At 37.1% G+C, this 17,415-nt stretch overlaps 1 protein-coding gene across 7 annotated transcripts in view; it reads left to right on the top strand.

Moving 5' to 3' along the window:
- LOC5567317 (ion transport peptide-like) overlaps positions 1-6,397 on the top strand; it is a 104,687-nt gene extending 98,290 nt beyond the window's left edge. For 3 of the 7 annotated variants that reach the window (XM_021843065.1, XM_021843063.1, XM_021843066.1), the window contains exons 3-4: positions 3,157-3,841; positions 4,420-6,395. In XM_021843065.1, the coding sequence (XP_021698757.1) occupies positions 3,157-3,280 (124 nt within the window). In that variant the 3' untranslated portion in view covers positions 3,281-3,841; positions 4,420-6,395. Of the gene's footprint in view, positions 1-3,156; positions 3,842-4,419 lie in introns of all 7 variants that reach the window. The other 4 variants (XM_021843068.1, XM_021843062.1, XM_021843067.1 and 1 more) reach the window with 2 other exon arrangements.
- Positions 6,398-17,415: the final 11,018 nt, after the last annotated feature.

Here is a 17,415-nt window from a genome sequence, read left to right as displayed (position 1 = left end):
TAAACCATGCTGAGAAGATCATTTAATTACTTTCAGAGCAACACTGCTTTTTTGCTGTAGAACATAGTAGCCTGGATTACTTTGATCTATTCTTCCCGCCAGGAGCACCACTGTTGCCTGCCGAATACTTGGTGAAGCTAACTGAAAGCAAACCCACTTTATGATGATGAATAACAATTTTTCCTAACGTCCAATCAAAATGTGATCTTCGGCAAAGTTGTAGCTGGAAAAATTTCACATGAGAAGAGTGTGTTCACTTTTTCATAAAATATTATGGCAAAGAGATAGAGGGCTGAACACAAAAGGTTGGCGTTTTCCATACTAATCTCAATATAAACTACAAATGGCGTGTGCACAGTCAAATTTCTTCCAAATCATTTCAAATCTTGGGAGGATGCTTTTTACCATAATTTAAATCGTTTAAGCATAGGGAAGCACAAATTTCGAAATTTGCATCACTCTAGTGTGCAAGTTTCTTTGAGGAAAACAAAAACAAACTGTGTATGACGAGCGTATGCTAGTCTACGTGTGTTCAAATGTCACTAAGCTCTATACGTACAGTTTGCATGCAACCTAATGGCGCATGTACACCCAATTCTGTTTTTGCACGGATTTTTTTTACACGGCCGTGCAAAAAAAGTTTCCATACAAATTTTTTTGCCAAAACCTTATTTTTACATGAAACGTCGAGAAATGGTGTTACTTTTTTTACACGGTTTTTGAAATTTTGAACTGAAAACTTTTTTTGCACGGTACGCATCCCCCGTGCAAAAACAGAATCGGGTGTACGTATATCGCTTCCACTTTTATACTTGTATGCGCTATTTTAAAACGAGTTTGCGTATACTGGGTTATTATTGATTTTCAAAACTCAGTCTACACTTGATCGAAAATGAGCTAGTCCTCAGGATCGTAAAGTGAAGATGAATTGAAAGCATAACTCGAATTTCTATAAGAATCATACAACGTCACAATTTCATCGATGTTCATCGGCCCCCTTTTTAGCGGTCGATTCAAATGGGTCCATCGGCCAAACACAGTAATTATACACGCAAAAAAAATTGTGCGGTAAAAACTACCATTTTAGGGGGTTAACTTAAGCGCTCGCACCGGCAATTTTCAGCAGACCAGAAATGCGCTTGATTTTACTACACTCTTAAAAATAATGAAAATTACTCTGGACGTAATTCTGGTTATGACTGAATGACACATGATGTAAGTGATGGAACGACACAAAAACGTGTCCTTGAAGATGTATTGAACAAAAAATGTAATTTTACGTGTTAAAGGACACGAAAATGATGGAACTGTGATCGACGTTTCCCGAATCAGACACTAATGTATTTGAAATTGGACACAAACTCACGTCATTCGGCTCGCTTCTTTTATGTGCATCCCAAAAGACGTAAATCACATTATTTTTTGGTACTGTGTATGTCTGTTGTCGAAATAAGATTGTTGTAAATTATTTCTGTCAAATGTGCCAGTAATGTGGTGGGATGTACCGTAAACATAGTAAATTGGTCTGAAATTCCATGGTAGTTTCATGAATGGGCGTAGTCAGCTAAAATAGTAATTATTGCCACAGATTTTTTCCCGTGTAGCATTGGGCGTACATGCTTTCGTGACTATGATTTTGATCGCAATTTGTTTTTAGTGTTACGTCTGTTTGTCTGTGGTTCTACACTCACAGAAATCACATTTTCAGGGAAAATATTTTTTTATCGCCAGATTTATACCTTCAAATACTCCAGGTGCGGTTATTTTATATTGCCTTTTGGACAATTTCAGCATAGTTGCAAATCGATTGGAGAGCTACATAATGTTTGCAACTCGCCTTACAGTTTGTTAATTTGCTGAGTGTGGTCATAGGCTGCTTAACAGTTTAAACCGAAACTTCATACTAACTGTTATGCATTTCAAAGTGTTCTTTTTTTTTTGCTGACGTTTTATCCCAACTGGGACAGATTCTGTTTCTTTAATTAGTGTTCTCTTTTGATCACATCCACAGTTATTATTTGAGAGCTTCCATTACCCCTGAAGTAATACCATGAGGTAGTTCCAGGGGGACATCGGACTTGTAGCCCAAGCCAAAGAAAAGAAGCGTGGTACAGAGTTGTTTTCCCCCTTTTTTCTCTGTTACCGCACTCGAGACCTGTATCCACAGTAAACCGTTGAGTAATAGACCGTAATAGAACGTTAAGTGAGAACCACAGAGCCTAAACCCCATGTGCTCCCCAGATGGCCGGGTTAGGTGAAAGTTTCTAGCTTTACTAGAAATACGAAAATTCTATATAAAATAAACGCTTCCATTGCCAATTGACCCTTTTTTGCATGTGTATGTGGACAAGAAGCAAGTGTTCTACCTGAGGCACGTAGCTCATACCAATTTTCTAATGTTTAACCCAGGATAAGAATAAATTGAGTTCTAATTAAGATGTTTGTAAATATTACAAAAAAAAATGTCTAGCTCGCCAACGTGAAAATTACCAAATATTATCAAAATGTTGAACTGGAAAATAAGGTTTGACTCCCATTAAGTCCAAAAAATAGTGATTTTTTCGCACAATCATAATTATAATAATTATGAGCAGAAATATTTTCAAAAATCTGCATTCAACATGTATTTGTAATATTTTTTGAAAGCCATTTAGAACAAGAGAACAAGAGAGAAGCTTGCCCTTACACTGGAATAATCCTCGAAAATTGTGCTAATATGACATTTTTCGAACCGATACATCTTGAGGTGTCCTTCTTGCCCCCAGTCTTCCTATATCGTGTGACAAGCACGGAAATATTCTAAATCCTGGGAAATCGAGAAAATTTACAACCTGAAAATCGGTGGGGTAAGAACCCACGAACTTCGGCATAGTCTACACTATAGCTATTTGGGCCTCAACTTTTATCAGTTTTATCGGAGGAAGCCGAACTATTGATTACTTGGGGTTCCATGTTAAGTGAGATGAGCTCCACTCCCAGACTTACTTGTCCAACTTTTACGAAAAATATAACATGAACCGTTTTAACGTAGGCTCTAACAATCTAACCATTTCTAACAGCGGACAGGTATTGCCAAACTCGTTCGATACGAACGACTTCATCAGAATCTGAGTATCACTAATTGACTCGCCTTGGGCGAAATACGTTCTCTTCCAGAAAGTCGTGCTTCACGACAGACTACTTCCGTGGATGCTTAGACGCGCTGCAGCTGACGGACGAGATCGAAACGTTGAAGCCGTTCATCAAGGTGCTAAACGGTGCGGATCCAAACACGTTATAAGCAGCCACAAGAAGCGGAAGTCTTCGTCGTCATCAGCAGCAGCAGCTTTAAGGAAACGCAAACAAGTGATCTATTTCGCTAGAGATAACCACACTCCACGTCAACCACGTGGCGGATGGCTAGCAGAAATTTACGCGCAAAAGTGCTTAACAACAACACAGTATATAAAATTACACAGCAGAAGGAGCGGAATATGTCCTTCGACTAAATAGCATTGATTAAATAAGAGAAAAAAAACGAGTGCTAATCCGAGAGGAGACATCCAAAGTCATCTCATCTATCATCCCGACGAACATTTCTCAGCCGGACATCATCGCAACGACAACGACAACGTGGGAAGTCCAGTGGCCGTTTTTTGTGCAATTATATTGTTTTAGTTACGTTTGTTTATTTGGTTGACTGGAGAATGAGAAAAATCAAAAGTATTAGCTGATTCCACTGGAAGAAAAGGCCATCCGGAAATCTTGACGTCATCATCGCTAGCGAACCAGCAATTCAACGCAGCAGAAAAGATCGGTGTTCTTTTGGTTTCCATTTGCTTATTCTTTGAACGTTTTCACGGTATGTGTTCTTTTATACTTATTTTTAATTTAGATAAGTTTTGTTAGCTTTGTGAATTTTGAAATATTTTTAATTCAAGGATGATCAAATGAATTGGTTTTGATTTTTCTTTCCATGTTTTTTTTTCTACAATACCTAGTTATATTTCGTCAACCAATTTTATGAAACTTCATTTTTTTATTTTAAAGGTGTGTTTTTTTACGAGTTTATTGAGAGCTTGAAAACAACGCATAAAAAAAAACAAAAGTTATAAGAGATAAGTGGCGAAAATTATTTTATACTAAACGAAAGATGCAATTAAAAGCCAAATGTTGCATTGTTATTTGAATTTTGATTCGATTTTCTCCCCCGAAGTGGTGTTTCAGCGCGCGTCATTATTCAGCCGCTAGTTTGTGTCCCGGCTGAAATTTTTCAATGACGGCTGTTTTGGCGCTGTAGTGCATGCACTAACCATGTAGGCCACAGCGGAGCACAATCCATTTTTGAAAAGAAATTTTTGCAACTAACAAATTTTGTTCCGAGAATCAATGTCGGACGCCTGATACTAATTCATGTTACCTTGCTTTGGTTTCTTTCAGAGAGGGCTGTTTTGGATCGGAATACTTTCTGGCATGCGTGGAAGCGTTGGTTCTGGACGAAGAAACGGAGAAATTTATGAAATGGCGCGAAATGTTGGGGAAGAAGTAATTCTATCGCGTTGAACTTCACAAACAGCACCTGTATTTTAGTTTAATGGACGATCACGCTGATTTTTATGCTATAATAAAACAGTGACTGTAGGTAATTTGTTTTTTAGTAAGATTTGCTTTTCCTACTGTAACTGTCTGCCTCTCGTATGCATAGGTAAGAACAAGCTAAAAGCAGTTGAATAGATAGGTAAAAAGCAAACTTTTACAGAGCAGCGACTGAACATGAAGGATAGAGGTAGAATGCCGATGTGTACATAATTAACTGATAAATGCATATTTATTTATAAATTAACTTTTAACATCGAACAATACTAACTTAGAGAAAAGAGAGAGAGAGAGAGAGAGCTATTCAGAAAGTGATAGAGAGCATGAGAAGGCATGACGAATATTTCGAAACAGCATTAGAGAGTGTAGATATTTATCCCGTTGCAAAGTTGTAATTAGTAAAACAGTTACACGAGCATATTCAATCCTTTTGCTTGATGGAAAACAGGGCAAATGTGTACCAGTCAGAAGTGTTTGTAGTTGGGGGAAGGTAACGAGGAGACATTTTTAATGTTGGCTCTCGGTACATTCCCCTGACCGAAAGAAGGAGATTTGATATGTATAAAGTCGAAATTTGTTTCAGATACGAGAAGTACGAAAGAGATAGAGCGAGCGAACGAGCGAGCATTGTTTATTTTGTTCAGAAAAACCATATCTTCAGTGACATGCAAAAACTCTAGAATAACTTGGAAATATCTTATGTTAATGTATTTATATTTTCAAAAAATATATTTCTCTAAAATCTAGTCCAGAAAGCGCACATTTACGTTTAGTTATTTATGATGAAGAAAGCAGTAAGGCAACTTGAACGATCAACGTATGTTAAGAAAAAGTTTCTATTTTACAATTTTGTTAGATGCCTTAGTTGTTATGGCGTAAAAATATGATGAAATCATTTTCATTCTCCTTCCATTGTTTTCCATCCTTATTTTTTGCTTCTTGGCTTATTTTCGGGCTTCGATATTACTTCTATTCTAAATCTTTTCAACTCTCAATACACACTGAATGCACATTTTGGCATCAACTGGGCGCAACAGAAAAGTCAATAATGAATACCCAAATTTTCTGTACTTTTCGCGTAACAAAAATGTCAAGGAAAGTGTAAATTATTAACATTCCTCATCAGACAGTATTTTCTCTCTCAAAAAATAGACTTATCAAACAATATGAAGCGAAATACGCAAATGCTTCAACTCTGCACTCATCCACACCCGAAAGGGACGGGGTGCAGATTTGAAAAATGGCAGTAACAAACATAAACCTAGACTTCCTTAACTAACGTCAATCCGAGCAATCGCTTCAGTCTAATTTTTGTTAGATTGACTCGTCAGTCAGTAAAAACTAGTAGCGAAAGTGCGACCCAGGAGGAATTGTCCATAGTTTCCGCTTCAACAGAAAAAATATCAATGTTATATAATACGCAACTCTTTCGCAATTTTTTTCTTATTTATTGAAACGTCCTCACTTAAACATACCGTACGAAGCAACGAAAAAGCAAAATGTTTTCAGCAAATCTAGCGAAACAATCGATTTGTAGAGATAGTTTTGAGAAAAGATTTGACGCCTATAAACACTCACCAGTTAATAGATTTTAAAGTTAAGTAATATTTGTAACAGATTCGTTGATTGCCATTTTTTAACATGCGATATTTTTATTATTTGTACATGACTAAAATTTCAAAGGAAAAAGAAAACACGATATTCTGAAGCGAGTTGTCCTATTCACATAATTCTTGTTGCTGGGAGGAATGCTGTTCTCGAGAGTTTAGCCTCAGAAGAAAATAAAATTTCGTACAGAACTGTGCAAAAAATGAAATCTTTTTGTAAACAAAGTGAACAAACAATACTGATATTATTCATATATTTTAACGAAAATACGGGGAAACAATAAAAAGAAATATCAATGAGCATGAAATAATCGTTGTGTGTCTCAGTTCATGGAAAGAAAATATTATCCTCCCAAAGACGGGGTTGGTGGTCCAATGGCTTCATTAGCAGGTCATGGGTTCAATCCCAGACCCGTCCCTTCCCTCGTACTTTGTAGTTGTATCTTTCACTTGCTTCTGTCTTCCACTCTTAATATATCACAGTTGATCTATATTACAGTTCATAGCATTTGCTAGAACCCGAGACGGAAAAAAACCGATTGCCTGCGCTTCCATTCTTCCATCATTATAGCATGCCTTTCATTACGCCTTATACATAGGCAGTCTGCTAACCAAACAGCAAGCCTCTCTGCCATAAAAATTACCCCCCTCTCACCCTTCACCTCATTGGTCTGCATTCTGACGTAGCAGGCATCATTATCGCCTAAAAATAGAAGATCACCAGCACTTATACACTGAGGGTGTCAGTTAATCCCAAGCAGTCATCTGGTTGGTTCCTTGTGTAAGTGCAGCTGATCTGGCGGTACTGGAGTAGCAACCACGGGCGGCCAATCAAGCTCAAGCTCAAGAAAATATTATTCTCCCATATCTTACATTGCAAAACGGTACCACTTATAGACTAAAACTTGGGAAATATGCTGTTTCATTTTTCCTCTTCAAAGCCTCTTTTGATCTTAACCCATATCCGCCCAGCGTCCTAAAAATAGGACAGAAGCCCCGAACGCCCAGCGTCCTTTAAATAGGACAGTACTTGTAGTGTAAATATCTTGAAAATAAAGAGGTTTAGGAGAAAACTGTCATCTGCAAAGTTGTTCACAGGACTGCTGACTTCCACTTGGTAACTATTTTAATCCAGAATTAACTCACCAGGTGGCGCACAGACGCAAACAAATGTTGCATATATAAGCAACATATGAAACAACTTTCCGGCGTACAAAAATTCACTACGTTTATATCTCAGTTCAGCAATGAGATACAATAATGGTGTCTTCGACAAAGTTGAACTACTAAATAATGCCTATTCGCATAGAACCTTATAAATTCAGAAAAATCTTACAAGATGGCGCTAGTGAGCCAAAACTTTATTTGCTTATATCTTAGTCCAGTTGTGAGATACACAATTGGTGTCTTCGGCAAAGTTGAACAACTAAATAATATATATTCGCATAGAACCTTATAAATTCGGAAAACACTCAAAAGATGGCGCTAGTGAGCAGAGATTTTATTTGCTTGTATCTCAGTCCAGTTATTAGATACAAAATTGGTGTCTTCGACAAAGTTGATCAACTAAATGAAACCTATTCGCCTAAAACCTATTTAGTTTGGTATACACTCAACAGATGGCGCTAGCGATCGGACATTTTGATTGTTTATATCTCAGTTCAGTGATGATATACAACATTGGTGTCTTCGACAAATGTGTTCAACTGAATGAGATCTATTCGCCCGAGAACTTACTAGTTCGGAAAACATTCACTAGATGGCGCTAGTGGGCAAAAATTGTATTTGCTTGCATCTCAGTTCTGTTATAAGATACAAAATTGGTGTCTTCGACAATGTTGAACAACTACATGATTCTTAGTCACATAAAACCTTATAACACTTACAAGGTGGCGCTAGTGGCCAATTTTTTTTATATCGGTTCAGCGATGAGATTCGAAATTGGTGTCTTCAACAAAAGTGTTCAACTACTTGGGATCTAGGGTGCAGAGCTACTTGGGCACTTCCATGATTCACTTTGGCATGAGGGGGTTTTCTCGGCCGAATTGGCTGAAACTTTGCAAAAAGATGCGCTTTAGTACGACGCATATTGTGGCCTTATATGAACTCAGTAGTTTTCAAAAAACCCCACTGCCGAAGTGAATCAAAAGTGCCAAGAATTGGATCCGGCTCCCTATTCACCCAGAAACATAGTAGTTTGGAAAACTTTCCCAAGATGGCACTAATAGACAAGCATATTGTTTGCTTATACAGTCGCCTCTCCACTAGGGCGGTTCAAATTTTAAAAATGTTTGAAAATCCAATCTCCCATATGTTCCTTACCATCCTTACCATAAAAATAGTGTTCTGTGAAATTTGCAGCTTTTAGGTAAATTTAAAGGTGGCCCAAAGACAAAGTAGGTTTATATGGAAATTATTATGCAAAATAATTGACAAATGTTCCAAACACGCTAGTACTGTAATATAAGTCCAAACATATTATCCCATAGTAAAAACTCATTCTTCAAACCATAATAAAGAAATTTTCCGAAAAGAGAAATTCAATCCGACGGATGGCAGAAGAGATATACATGAGTTTGTTTGCTATTATTTAGCTTAATATGTGATTAAAGCCCTGCAAACATGTGCAAAAATCCCGAACAAAATAAGCTCAGAAGGGATTTGTTTCTTCAGCAACATCCTTCATTAAGGTTTGAATAATTAGTTTTCAATATGGGATGATATTCATATGCAGAAGAAAAAGCCAAGGCAAACTGCTTCTCCTAGCCGTCTTGAACATTGTAACAGGGAACCAGCCTCCGCAGAGCGAACCCTCTGCTCTGCAGCCAACTCATGGCGGCACGCCATAGGTGCTATAATTCCAGTATAATCTGAATGACAGCCGCAGTTACTGCATTCCAGCACTCGGCATCCCAACACATAGCAGATCGAATGCCATGCACCTCGATGCACTTAGAGTTACATAATTACCAGGAGAACATAAATGAACTAACAAGTCTCCAACCAAACCGCCTTTCAACGCATCAGAATCGTAGTGTGCTGCGCTAGGTTCACAAAAATTCTGAAAGCGCGCGCTCAGGTAGATTCAACACATGCGCTGCTCGGGGCTACGCTCGCCATCGGTATCCAAGTTGTAAAACAACTGCTCAGTAACGAAGAGTCTCTACAGTTATTTTTACCTTATTATACAGGTGTCTAGATGGTCTACAAGGTACGCTCGAAGACGCGCGATCCGGAAGCTACAATTTTGATTCTCGTTGTAAATTTTTGTCTGCACATCAATTATTGTGCTGTTTTTGAACAACGTATGTGACGAAGCGCATGAGACGCATTGAGAAATTACCCTAAAAAGCAAGGAACACCAACATAGGTCTCAAAATGTACAGTGCACGGGTGAGCATGAAAGGAATGTGGCTCTTGCACATAAGGCTACAGCACGTACACAGTAACTCTGGATGCACTACGACCTGAAAAGTCTAACAAAATTTCACCCCGAAAAGATCGTTAACCAGCTGAAATTGAACCTCCCTCAGTATGGTCTTTCTGAAAATATGCGCGTTTTCTTCGCGTCTATTTTAGCTGTAGCGCTTGTAATAACTTGCTTTTTTATCTAAAGAGTATAGCCTTTTGTTCTTCCTAAATTGTTGTCCATTCGATCTTCTGTCATTCGACCTTTTGTCATTCGACCTTTTGTCCTTCGACCTTTTGTCATAGATTCTCCGTTTGTACATGGAAAATGTGTTTATTTCATCTGAAATTAATTTAATTCAATGGGTTCATTCATGCAATCGTTACAACACGTGACACACAGAAATTTAAGCCGTCAGTAATTTCTCAAATGTAAACAAAAACTTTTTTCAAATTTCTGAACTGAGAGCGTAGAATTTCTTCGGTTTTCCATTGTCAATCGATTGATTAGACTATGGGCAAGCATATTATTCAACCAGTGTCGTGGAAATTGTCGCCAAACGATAAAAAATACCGGGGGTCCAAAATATATACTTTGAGGGTCCAAAAGCATTAGTGTGTCCAAATTAATGGAAAACAGAGCTTCAATATCCAATTATTTCCGACGTTTTTTGGATCCGACATGACCATATATGGGTATTTTTATGTCGTAGAGGAAGTTTTTCTCTTCATGTTGACATGTTCTTTGACTTGGTTACGCTGTCCAATTAATTAATTGGAACAAAAAACTATAATCACTTCCTTAGGGGGTCCAAAATACGACCGTTAACCTAGATTGCCGGGCAATTTTTTTACGTGGAGAAACAAATACTCAGTGGGGTCTATTGGAGGGCAAAATCCCCAATAGCATCTAGGAATTTATCTAAAAATGCCTTGGGACATTTTCCCAAGCTTCCTCTAGAAATGTTTCAACAGGTTTTGCAATAAATTCCCAAAGAACTGAAACCAAATTTATGAAAATCGAATGCAGCTTTCAAACAAAGCGACAGCACAGAAACTTTGATAACTGAAGTTGAATTATAGCTCCCTTGCAGAGCCGTAGCGTGACCTCACGGCGCCCTTGGCATACATCCCTTTTGGCGCCCCTAAGTTAATTTTGTTTTCATGATTAAATATGTGATTAAAGTTTTCGTGAAATAACCTTAGTAACCATGCTGCTCAAGCGGAAATGTATGCATATAAACGGTGTACATAAATCTAGCAATACTGTACAACTACAGTTAAATGAGATAAGGCTCTAGCGAAGTCCTGTTCCACATTAAATCTACTTTAGTTGTAGTTAAACAATATTGCTAGCGCTATGTATACCGTTTATTTTATATGCATAAATTGCAGCTTCAGCAGTATGGTTACTAGGAATTATAGTCAATTGACATTGAAGCATTTTTTTCAATTCTAGGACATCTACTGTATTAAATTATTATGATCGCCGCAAACCATGTGCGCGGGTGGCTGCGTTTTGAATTTTGTGTCATGTTTACTTCGTCCCGCGTTCTTCTTTTTTTTTTAATCCGGCTGGTGAAGAATTTGATTCGGCGGATGGCGCTATGCCACGTGCAAATGTGGATAACTTGGAAACATGTTGTTAAAGTGATAAAAGTGTATTTTTTTCATTTGAAAGATTATATCTGAAGTTTGTTCTGAATGTGCTAAGCTTTTAAATAATCCCACTAATGGTTCGGCCAGTGCTACGCCACCCGGATAGTTTTTGTTTGCTTTTGTGATAACCTAAGATGAGAAAGCATGAACTCGTTTTGCGTGATTTTTTATCTCCTGTGTGTGTTAAACGAGTTGATTCAAAAACTGAATGTGGCTCGTGAATGCTCCGTTCAAGATGGATTATGAACTGCAACGAAAACTGTCGGTTTTCGTTCGGTGCGTGCGTATCCTATGGCACTACCCTTTCCATTAACATTCCACAACATCCCGTTACACCTATGAGAGGTCGTAGAGTTCTCTGCATCTTTCTTAAGTAGGTGTTCAATCAAGCATCCTTTACCATTCCCCAGCTTTCGCAAGGACGTGGCCAGGACAGCTCTAGACTGTTGGAGGATGCGTCAATCTTCTTTAAGAGTTAGAGAATAGTCCCAAATTTCAGACTTTGGTAACGGACGGGAAGGAAGTTACCCTCATACAATGGTCTAGGACAGTACCACCTACGAATTTGTGCGAAATGTTTAATGCCAATGCTAATGCTAATCTATTGTATTAAATTCTTATCGAAATCCACTAATAATATCATATTGAGACTAAAGTATTTTTAATTTAGAGTACATTAACATATTGTGTAAATATAAAAAGAAGGTTTTCAAGACAGTTCTTCTTGAGAACAGTCTGAGAATATCTGAGAGTTGTTTTGAAGAAATGTATAAGAAAATTAATGATCATGAGACGAATCTGCAGAATCAACTGAGCATAGCATTCAACAAATTGTTTTTAAAATCGTTGAACCGTTTATTTTGTTTATTTGTTTTTAAATTTCGTCATTACAATGTGCTAACTATATTTCCACATGTTTCAAAAACATACAAAGGCTTCTAGAAATTTTATAATGATTTTGCTAAACAACTTGACAACTTGTATTATGGTATATGTATCAGATGTCTGTCCAAGGTATTATCCTCACTGATCAACTGCTCAATGAATTACGGTACTCCTGGAATAGTAATTCTTAGCCAATTCAATGCATTTGCGCACTCACATTATTGTTGTTTAATTGGCAAGAGTCTTCTAATAAATAGAAGCCAAATCAAGCGCAGAATTCGCTACAAATTTCAAAGCACTGCTTATTCAATAGCCTTGTTTGAGCGATACTCGCACGAGTAAATCACTAAATTAGTGTTCGCCGCAACAGCCCCTCGTAGCGGACAACCCTGAGGAGAGCTGTCGTGAGCCACTACCTGTGACAGAAGGATAGCTAGGCTGGACTAGTGATCCTTTATAGAGAGATAAGCGGAAGTAAAATGGCATGATTTGGCAACAGACCAGCAGTGCTGATTTTGCTCGGCGTCGAGAATAATACTGTAACACGGACATGACTTCCTCATTGCTATAAAGTGTATTTTGTTTCGTTATTGATCTTTGGGCTACATATCAAAACTAATAAACAGCCGAAAAAATCAAAAACTAAAAATCGCATTGACAAAAATTTAAAAAAGTAAAACATTCATATTTTTGCTTCATGCAAAATTGCTTTTACCGAAATAATTTCAAGCGGATTACATTACTCCTCAAGAAAAGTTCAAAACAAACATAACGCATGTTCGTTTGGCTCACACTTTGACAGCTCTCGCTGCTCGATTGGCTCACACTTTGACAGAAATGTCAGCTTCCGCGAATCTCTCTTATAAAGGATTTCTAGGCTGGACTGTCAAAACGGATGACGAGTAAAATATGAAAATAAACATACGGTGTTAATTGGATTGAGCTAAAGTTACAGAAAATTGAATTTATTGAATTATTATTGATAGCAGAGGTAAATTACAATTGTATACTTAAATCTAGAATAAAACTTATGAATTATCTACAGGTTACATTAAAACTTATAAAATACTGTTGTGAAGTAGATAAAACGGTAGTACGGAGACTAAAATGTAAGTTGAAATGAATTTGTAAACAAAACCTATCGTAAAATAAAAACCGTTGTTTTTAGCTTTAAGCTGATCATACCAAATTTGAAGGGACTGATTATTGCTGGAAGAACTCCAATCAACTCTATCGCAACAATTAGGATTGCAACTGTTCTACAACCCCCAACATTTTCTCTTCTTGGGGTTGGATTTCAAAAAAGATATTATAATGTGATCTAACATTGTACTAAAGTGCTAAATCATCTCCAGGATATTATAAAAACAAATTTGTCAGAGAGTGTAAAAATGTTCATTACAGGAAAAACCAAATCAATATTCATGTTTGCTGAAATTCTCTGAAAAAGTAAAGATTTTGTTAGATTTTTTCCCAAGTTTAGACTTTTTGAATATTTTGCCCAGCCGTTAAGAAATTCGCCTGAAATTCACCTTGCATCATGTGAAGGCCTGTTCAGGATTCTCTGTAACCGTATCCTTAAAACTCTGTACCGTATCCTTAAAACTCAGTGAATGGTTCTGTGAGTTTCTTCCAGGATTTTGCTAGAATTCAACCGGTGAATCAGAAAGATTTTGTTTCAAAAAAAATGGCTGTTATGCAATACGCATACGAAAAATCGGCTTCATCCCTTGAGCAACTGCTGAAAAATTGACGTGAAGGAAAGTGGATGGCAGCGTCTTATAGAAGACCTGACTAAAATTTTGAAAGCGATTTAGGAATTATTTAAATTTTTCATTTTCACGTTAAGGAATTTCTTTTGAAATTTTGACTTGAGATTTCTTTGAAAAATTAACCAAATCCGTGACGCAGTTTGGCGCCCCCCAAAGGCTGGCGCCCTTGGCGGGTGCCAACCTGGCCAACCGCAAGCTACGGCACTGCTCCCTTGACACACTGTAATGTAGATACGGGAATTACCAACTTATACTTATGACACACTTGTGGTATACATACCATGGTACAATTATCTTGAAATGGGTTCCATACTGATAATTGTCTTCATTCAAGATACCCTTGGAATAATTTTCTTGACAACTTGTATTATGGTATATGTATCAGATGTCTGTCCAAGGTATTATCCTCACTGATCAACTGCTCAATGAATTACGGTACTCCTGGAATAGTAATTCTTAGCCAATTCAATGCATTTGCGCACTCACATTATTGCATGAATTTGTCATAGTCACATGAGTAATTTGAGTTCCACTTAGTCCATCCAAAAATCACTTTATATATTGTTGTGAACGAACGAATCAGCGGGTGCATTTTGCCTCAATTTCTCCATCTGCTCTCCAGCTCGTCTCTATCATGAGCGATAGACGACAGGGACAGACGCCGTTGAACAATAGAGCATAACGCCATCGACTGCAATAGCAGCAAGATGCTGCCCGCGCGCTTTCCGCGATGTTACTTTTAACTTGTTGTAATATTGTGTAGTTATGTACATAGTCCTTGTAATAAATATGCAAGTTGTATATCCGTTTACGTCCGCGTGTGAATGCTTTACTCGGCCACATATCTGTTTTCCCCGGACGTAACATATACAGTATTGGACAAAACATTTGCAACTTTTTCGATTTTCCATACAAAATGACCAACTTTGGTAAGTTAGATCTCAGTTATTTATGGATCGATTCGAATGAAACTTTCACAGAGCATCAGATATAACTTGAATTTTAACATATATTATTGCATAATTATTCCAATCACGAGTTTATAAGTAATAACGGATTGACTAAAGTGTAATTTTCGATGAATAATTGAAAACTTTTTATCTCAAAATCTGATAGCTCTACACAAAAACTGTCTTCAGCAAACTTATTCATATCGTCAAAATCTACAACTTTGCTCAAGATACCATGAAGCTATTCCTTCAATATGTTTAGTTATGTCAATTATAAAAAATCGTCAAAAAATTCACTTTAGTCAAACCGTTACTGCTTTTCAACTTGTGATTGGAAAAATCACTCAAAAATATATATGAATATATGAGAATGAGTTTCCACTATGAGATTATTAGTTTGTACTTACATTCCGTGTTTGAAACATTTTCAAAAAATTCTCCATGATAATTTTTATATAAACCTACATTGTCTTTGGGCCACCTAGAAAACTGAAAATTTTGCAGAACACTCTTTTTATGGTAAGGATAATAAGGAAGATATGGGAGATTGGATTTTCAAACTTAATTTTTAATCGCCCTACTGTATATAGAAACTTATTCTTAGGATGAGCGGTATCATTGGCATACATGTCATTCGGTACCATTATACATTTTTCATATTTCAACTTTTTTCCTACAAAAACAAACGTTTTACTGAGGTCGGTGAAATAATTTAAGTGTGTAATGCGGCGCTCATTTTAAATCCACGTCCAGCGGCGGTGGTAACGCGCAGATAATATGCGCGCAATTTGAACGCAACGTCAAATTCCAAGTAGCCTTGGATTGTTCCGTTCTGCAAGGACGCAAATGTTCCAAAGTTGCCAAATCTGAAATATTTGTTGATTTTCATTATCATTGCGACGGTATATCGAGATTTTCAGATAAACGCATTCCGTGGATTTCTCTTACAGAGCACAATACGTAATAAATGGACGCTGCCTGATTCTAAATTGTCAAAAATGTCGAATTTCACAAATATGGGATGGTACACAAATTATGTCACGCTAAATTTCGACTTTTTCGACACCTCCCCCCCCCCCTTTGTCACGTTTTTTGTATGAGTCCTTCGAAAATTTTGTAAGGCTTGTCACGCTTGGCTTGACCCCCTCCCCCCCTTGGAGCGTGACGTAATTTGTGCATGACCCCTATGCAGTTATGCACACTTAAATTATTTTACGGATTCCTGTAAAAATCTCAACAGCTGAACAGTTCGGTGAAATAAATTAACGGAGTACGGCAAATTTTTACAGTATTCGGTGAAAAATCACCGGAATCCGTAAAATTTCGACGGAATTACGGTGTTTTATTTCACCGAACTGTTCAGCTGTTGAGATTACGGTGAAATTCACCGTAAGAGCTTAGTGTGTGGGCATATTTGTCTCCATAAATACTTCCAGTAATTTTTTACTTTTTAATGAATCGTTAATATTTTTTAAAATGATTACTATTGAATCTTAGCGTTATCCCTAATTTGATTTTTGTGTAAAACTCCAGGATGTATTTGTACACCATATGTGCAACGGGACTGATCTGCAGCTGAAATAACGTGATATTAATTTGATTTTTTACAGTGTATCTTCACTATCAAACTACTAAATTACAAATACTAAATTAATATCATATCAAACAAGTGTTGTCGACAACAATTTTAAGGCTAAGTAGCCCGTCATTCGTTTTGGCAGCAATGATGACTATTCAGCTTGCATTTCAAAGTGATAAAACTCAGTCTTGATAGTTTATATGTACTTGAAAAAGTATCACTGTACGCACTAACATGCATAAAGTATGCTGATACCTTTTCAGTTGTGTCAGTGCAAAACCAACTGATTTTCTTTGATTCGAAATCGTGAGATGAATTAGCAACAATCATCAACGACACGTACAAATTTCAATGACGGCCTACTTCGCCTTAAGGTCAAATCACAATTTGCTGAATTATAAGGTGGATCCTTGCATATTCCTGAACATGAATTTTATACATGAGAAAGATAATTATAAATATTTAGCAGATATAGAGGCATATTGATAGCTTGTAAAACATTACACAGTATTCTCCCATAAATTTCACAGAAACAGGCAGGATTCACACAAAACGTTGAGCAAGAGTACAATGATTATCACCGAAGGCAGGATATTATTCTGGGAAAGGTTTTCACACAATCCTGAATGAGTTTCTTACAGAATTCTGAGCAGGATAAACATCTTCAGATTCTAAAATGAGTCTTGGGGTGAGATCTTTTCGTGGGATTCTGACGAAATACTAAATACAATTTTCAAAGAATCCTGCAAAATCTGAGAATTTTTTTTTTTTTTTTTTTTTTTTTTTTTTTTTTTTTTTTTTTTTTTTTTTTTTTGTATGGTATTCAGTTGGAGCTGCCTGACAGCTTAACTTGTCAAGACTGAACCCTCGGTCTGGCTTTTGCCAAGTTTCCCCTCTACCAGGACCAATACTCAGACGGACTAGGCAATGGCGCCCACATGAACACTGTTTTTTATTAGTATTGTGACGTGGTAGTTTTT

This window comes from Aedes aegypti, chromosome 2, assembly GCF_002204515.2.
Source record: "Aedes aegypti strain LVP_AGWG chromosome 2, AaegL5.0 Primary Assembly, whole genome shotgun sequence".
NCBI classification, from domain to species: Eukaryota; Metazoa; Arthropoda; class Insecta; order Diptera; family Culicidae; genus Aedes; species Aedes aegypti.
This window is presented reverse-complemented; position numbering and strand designations above follow the sequence as displayed.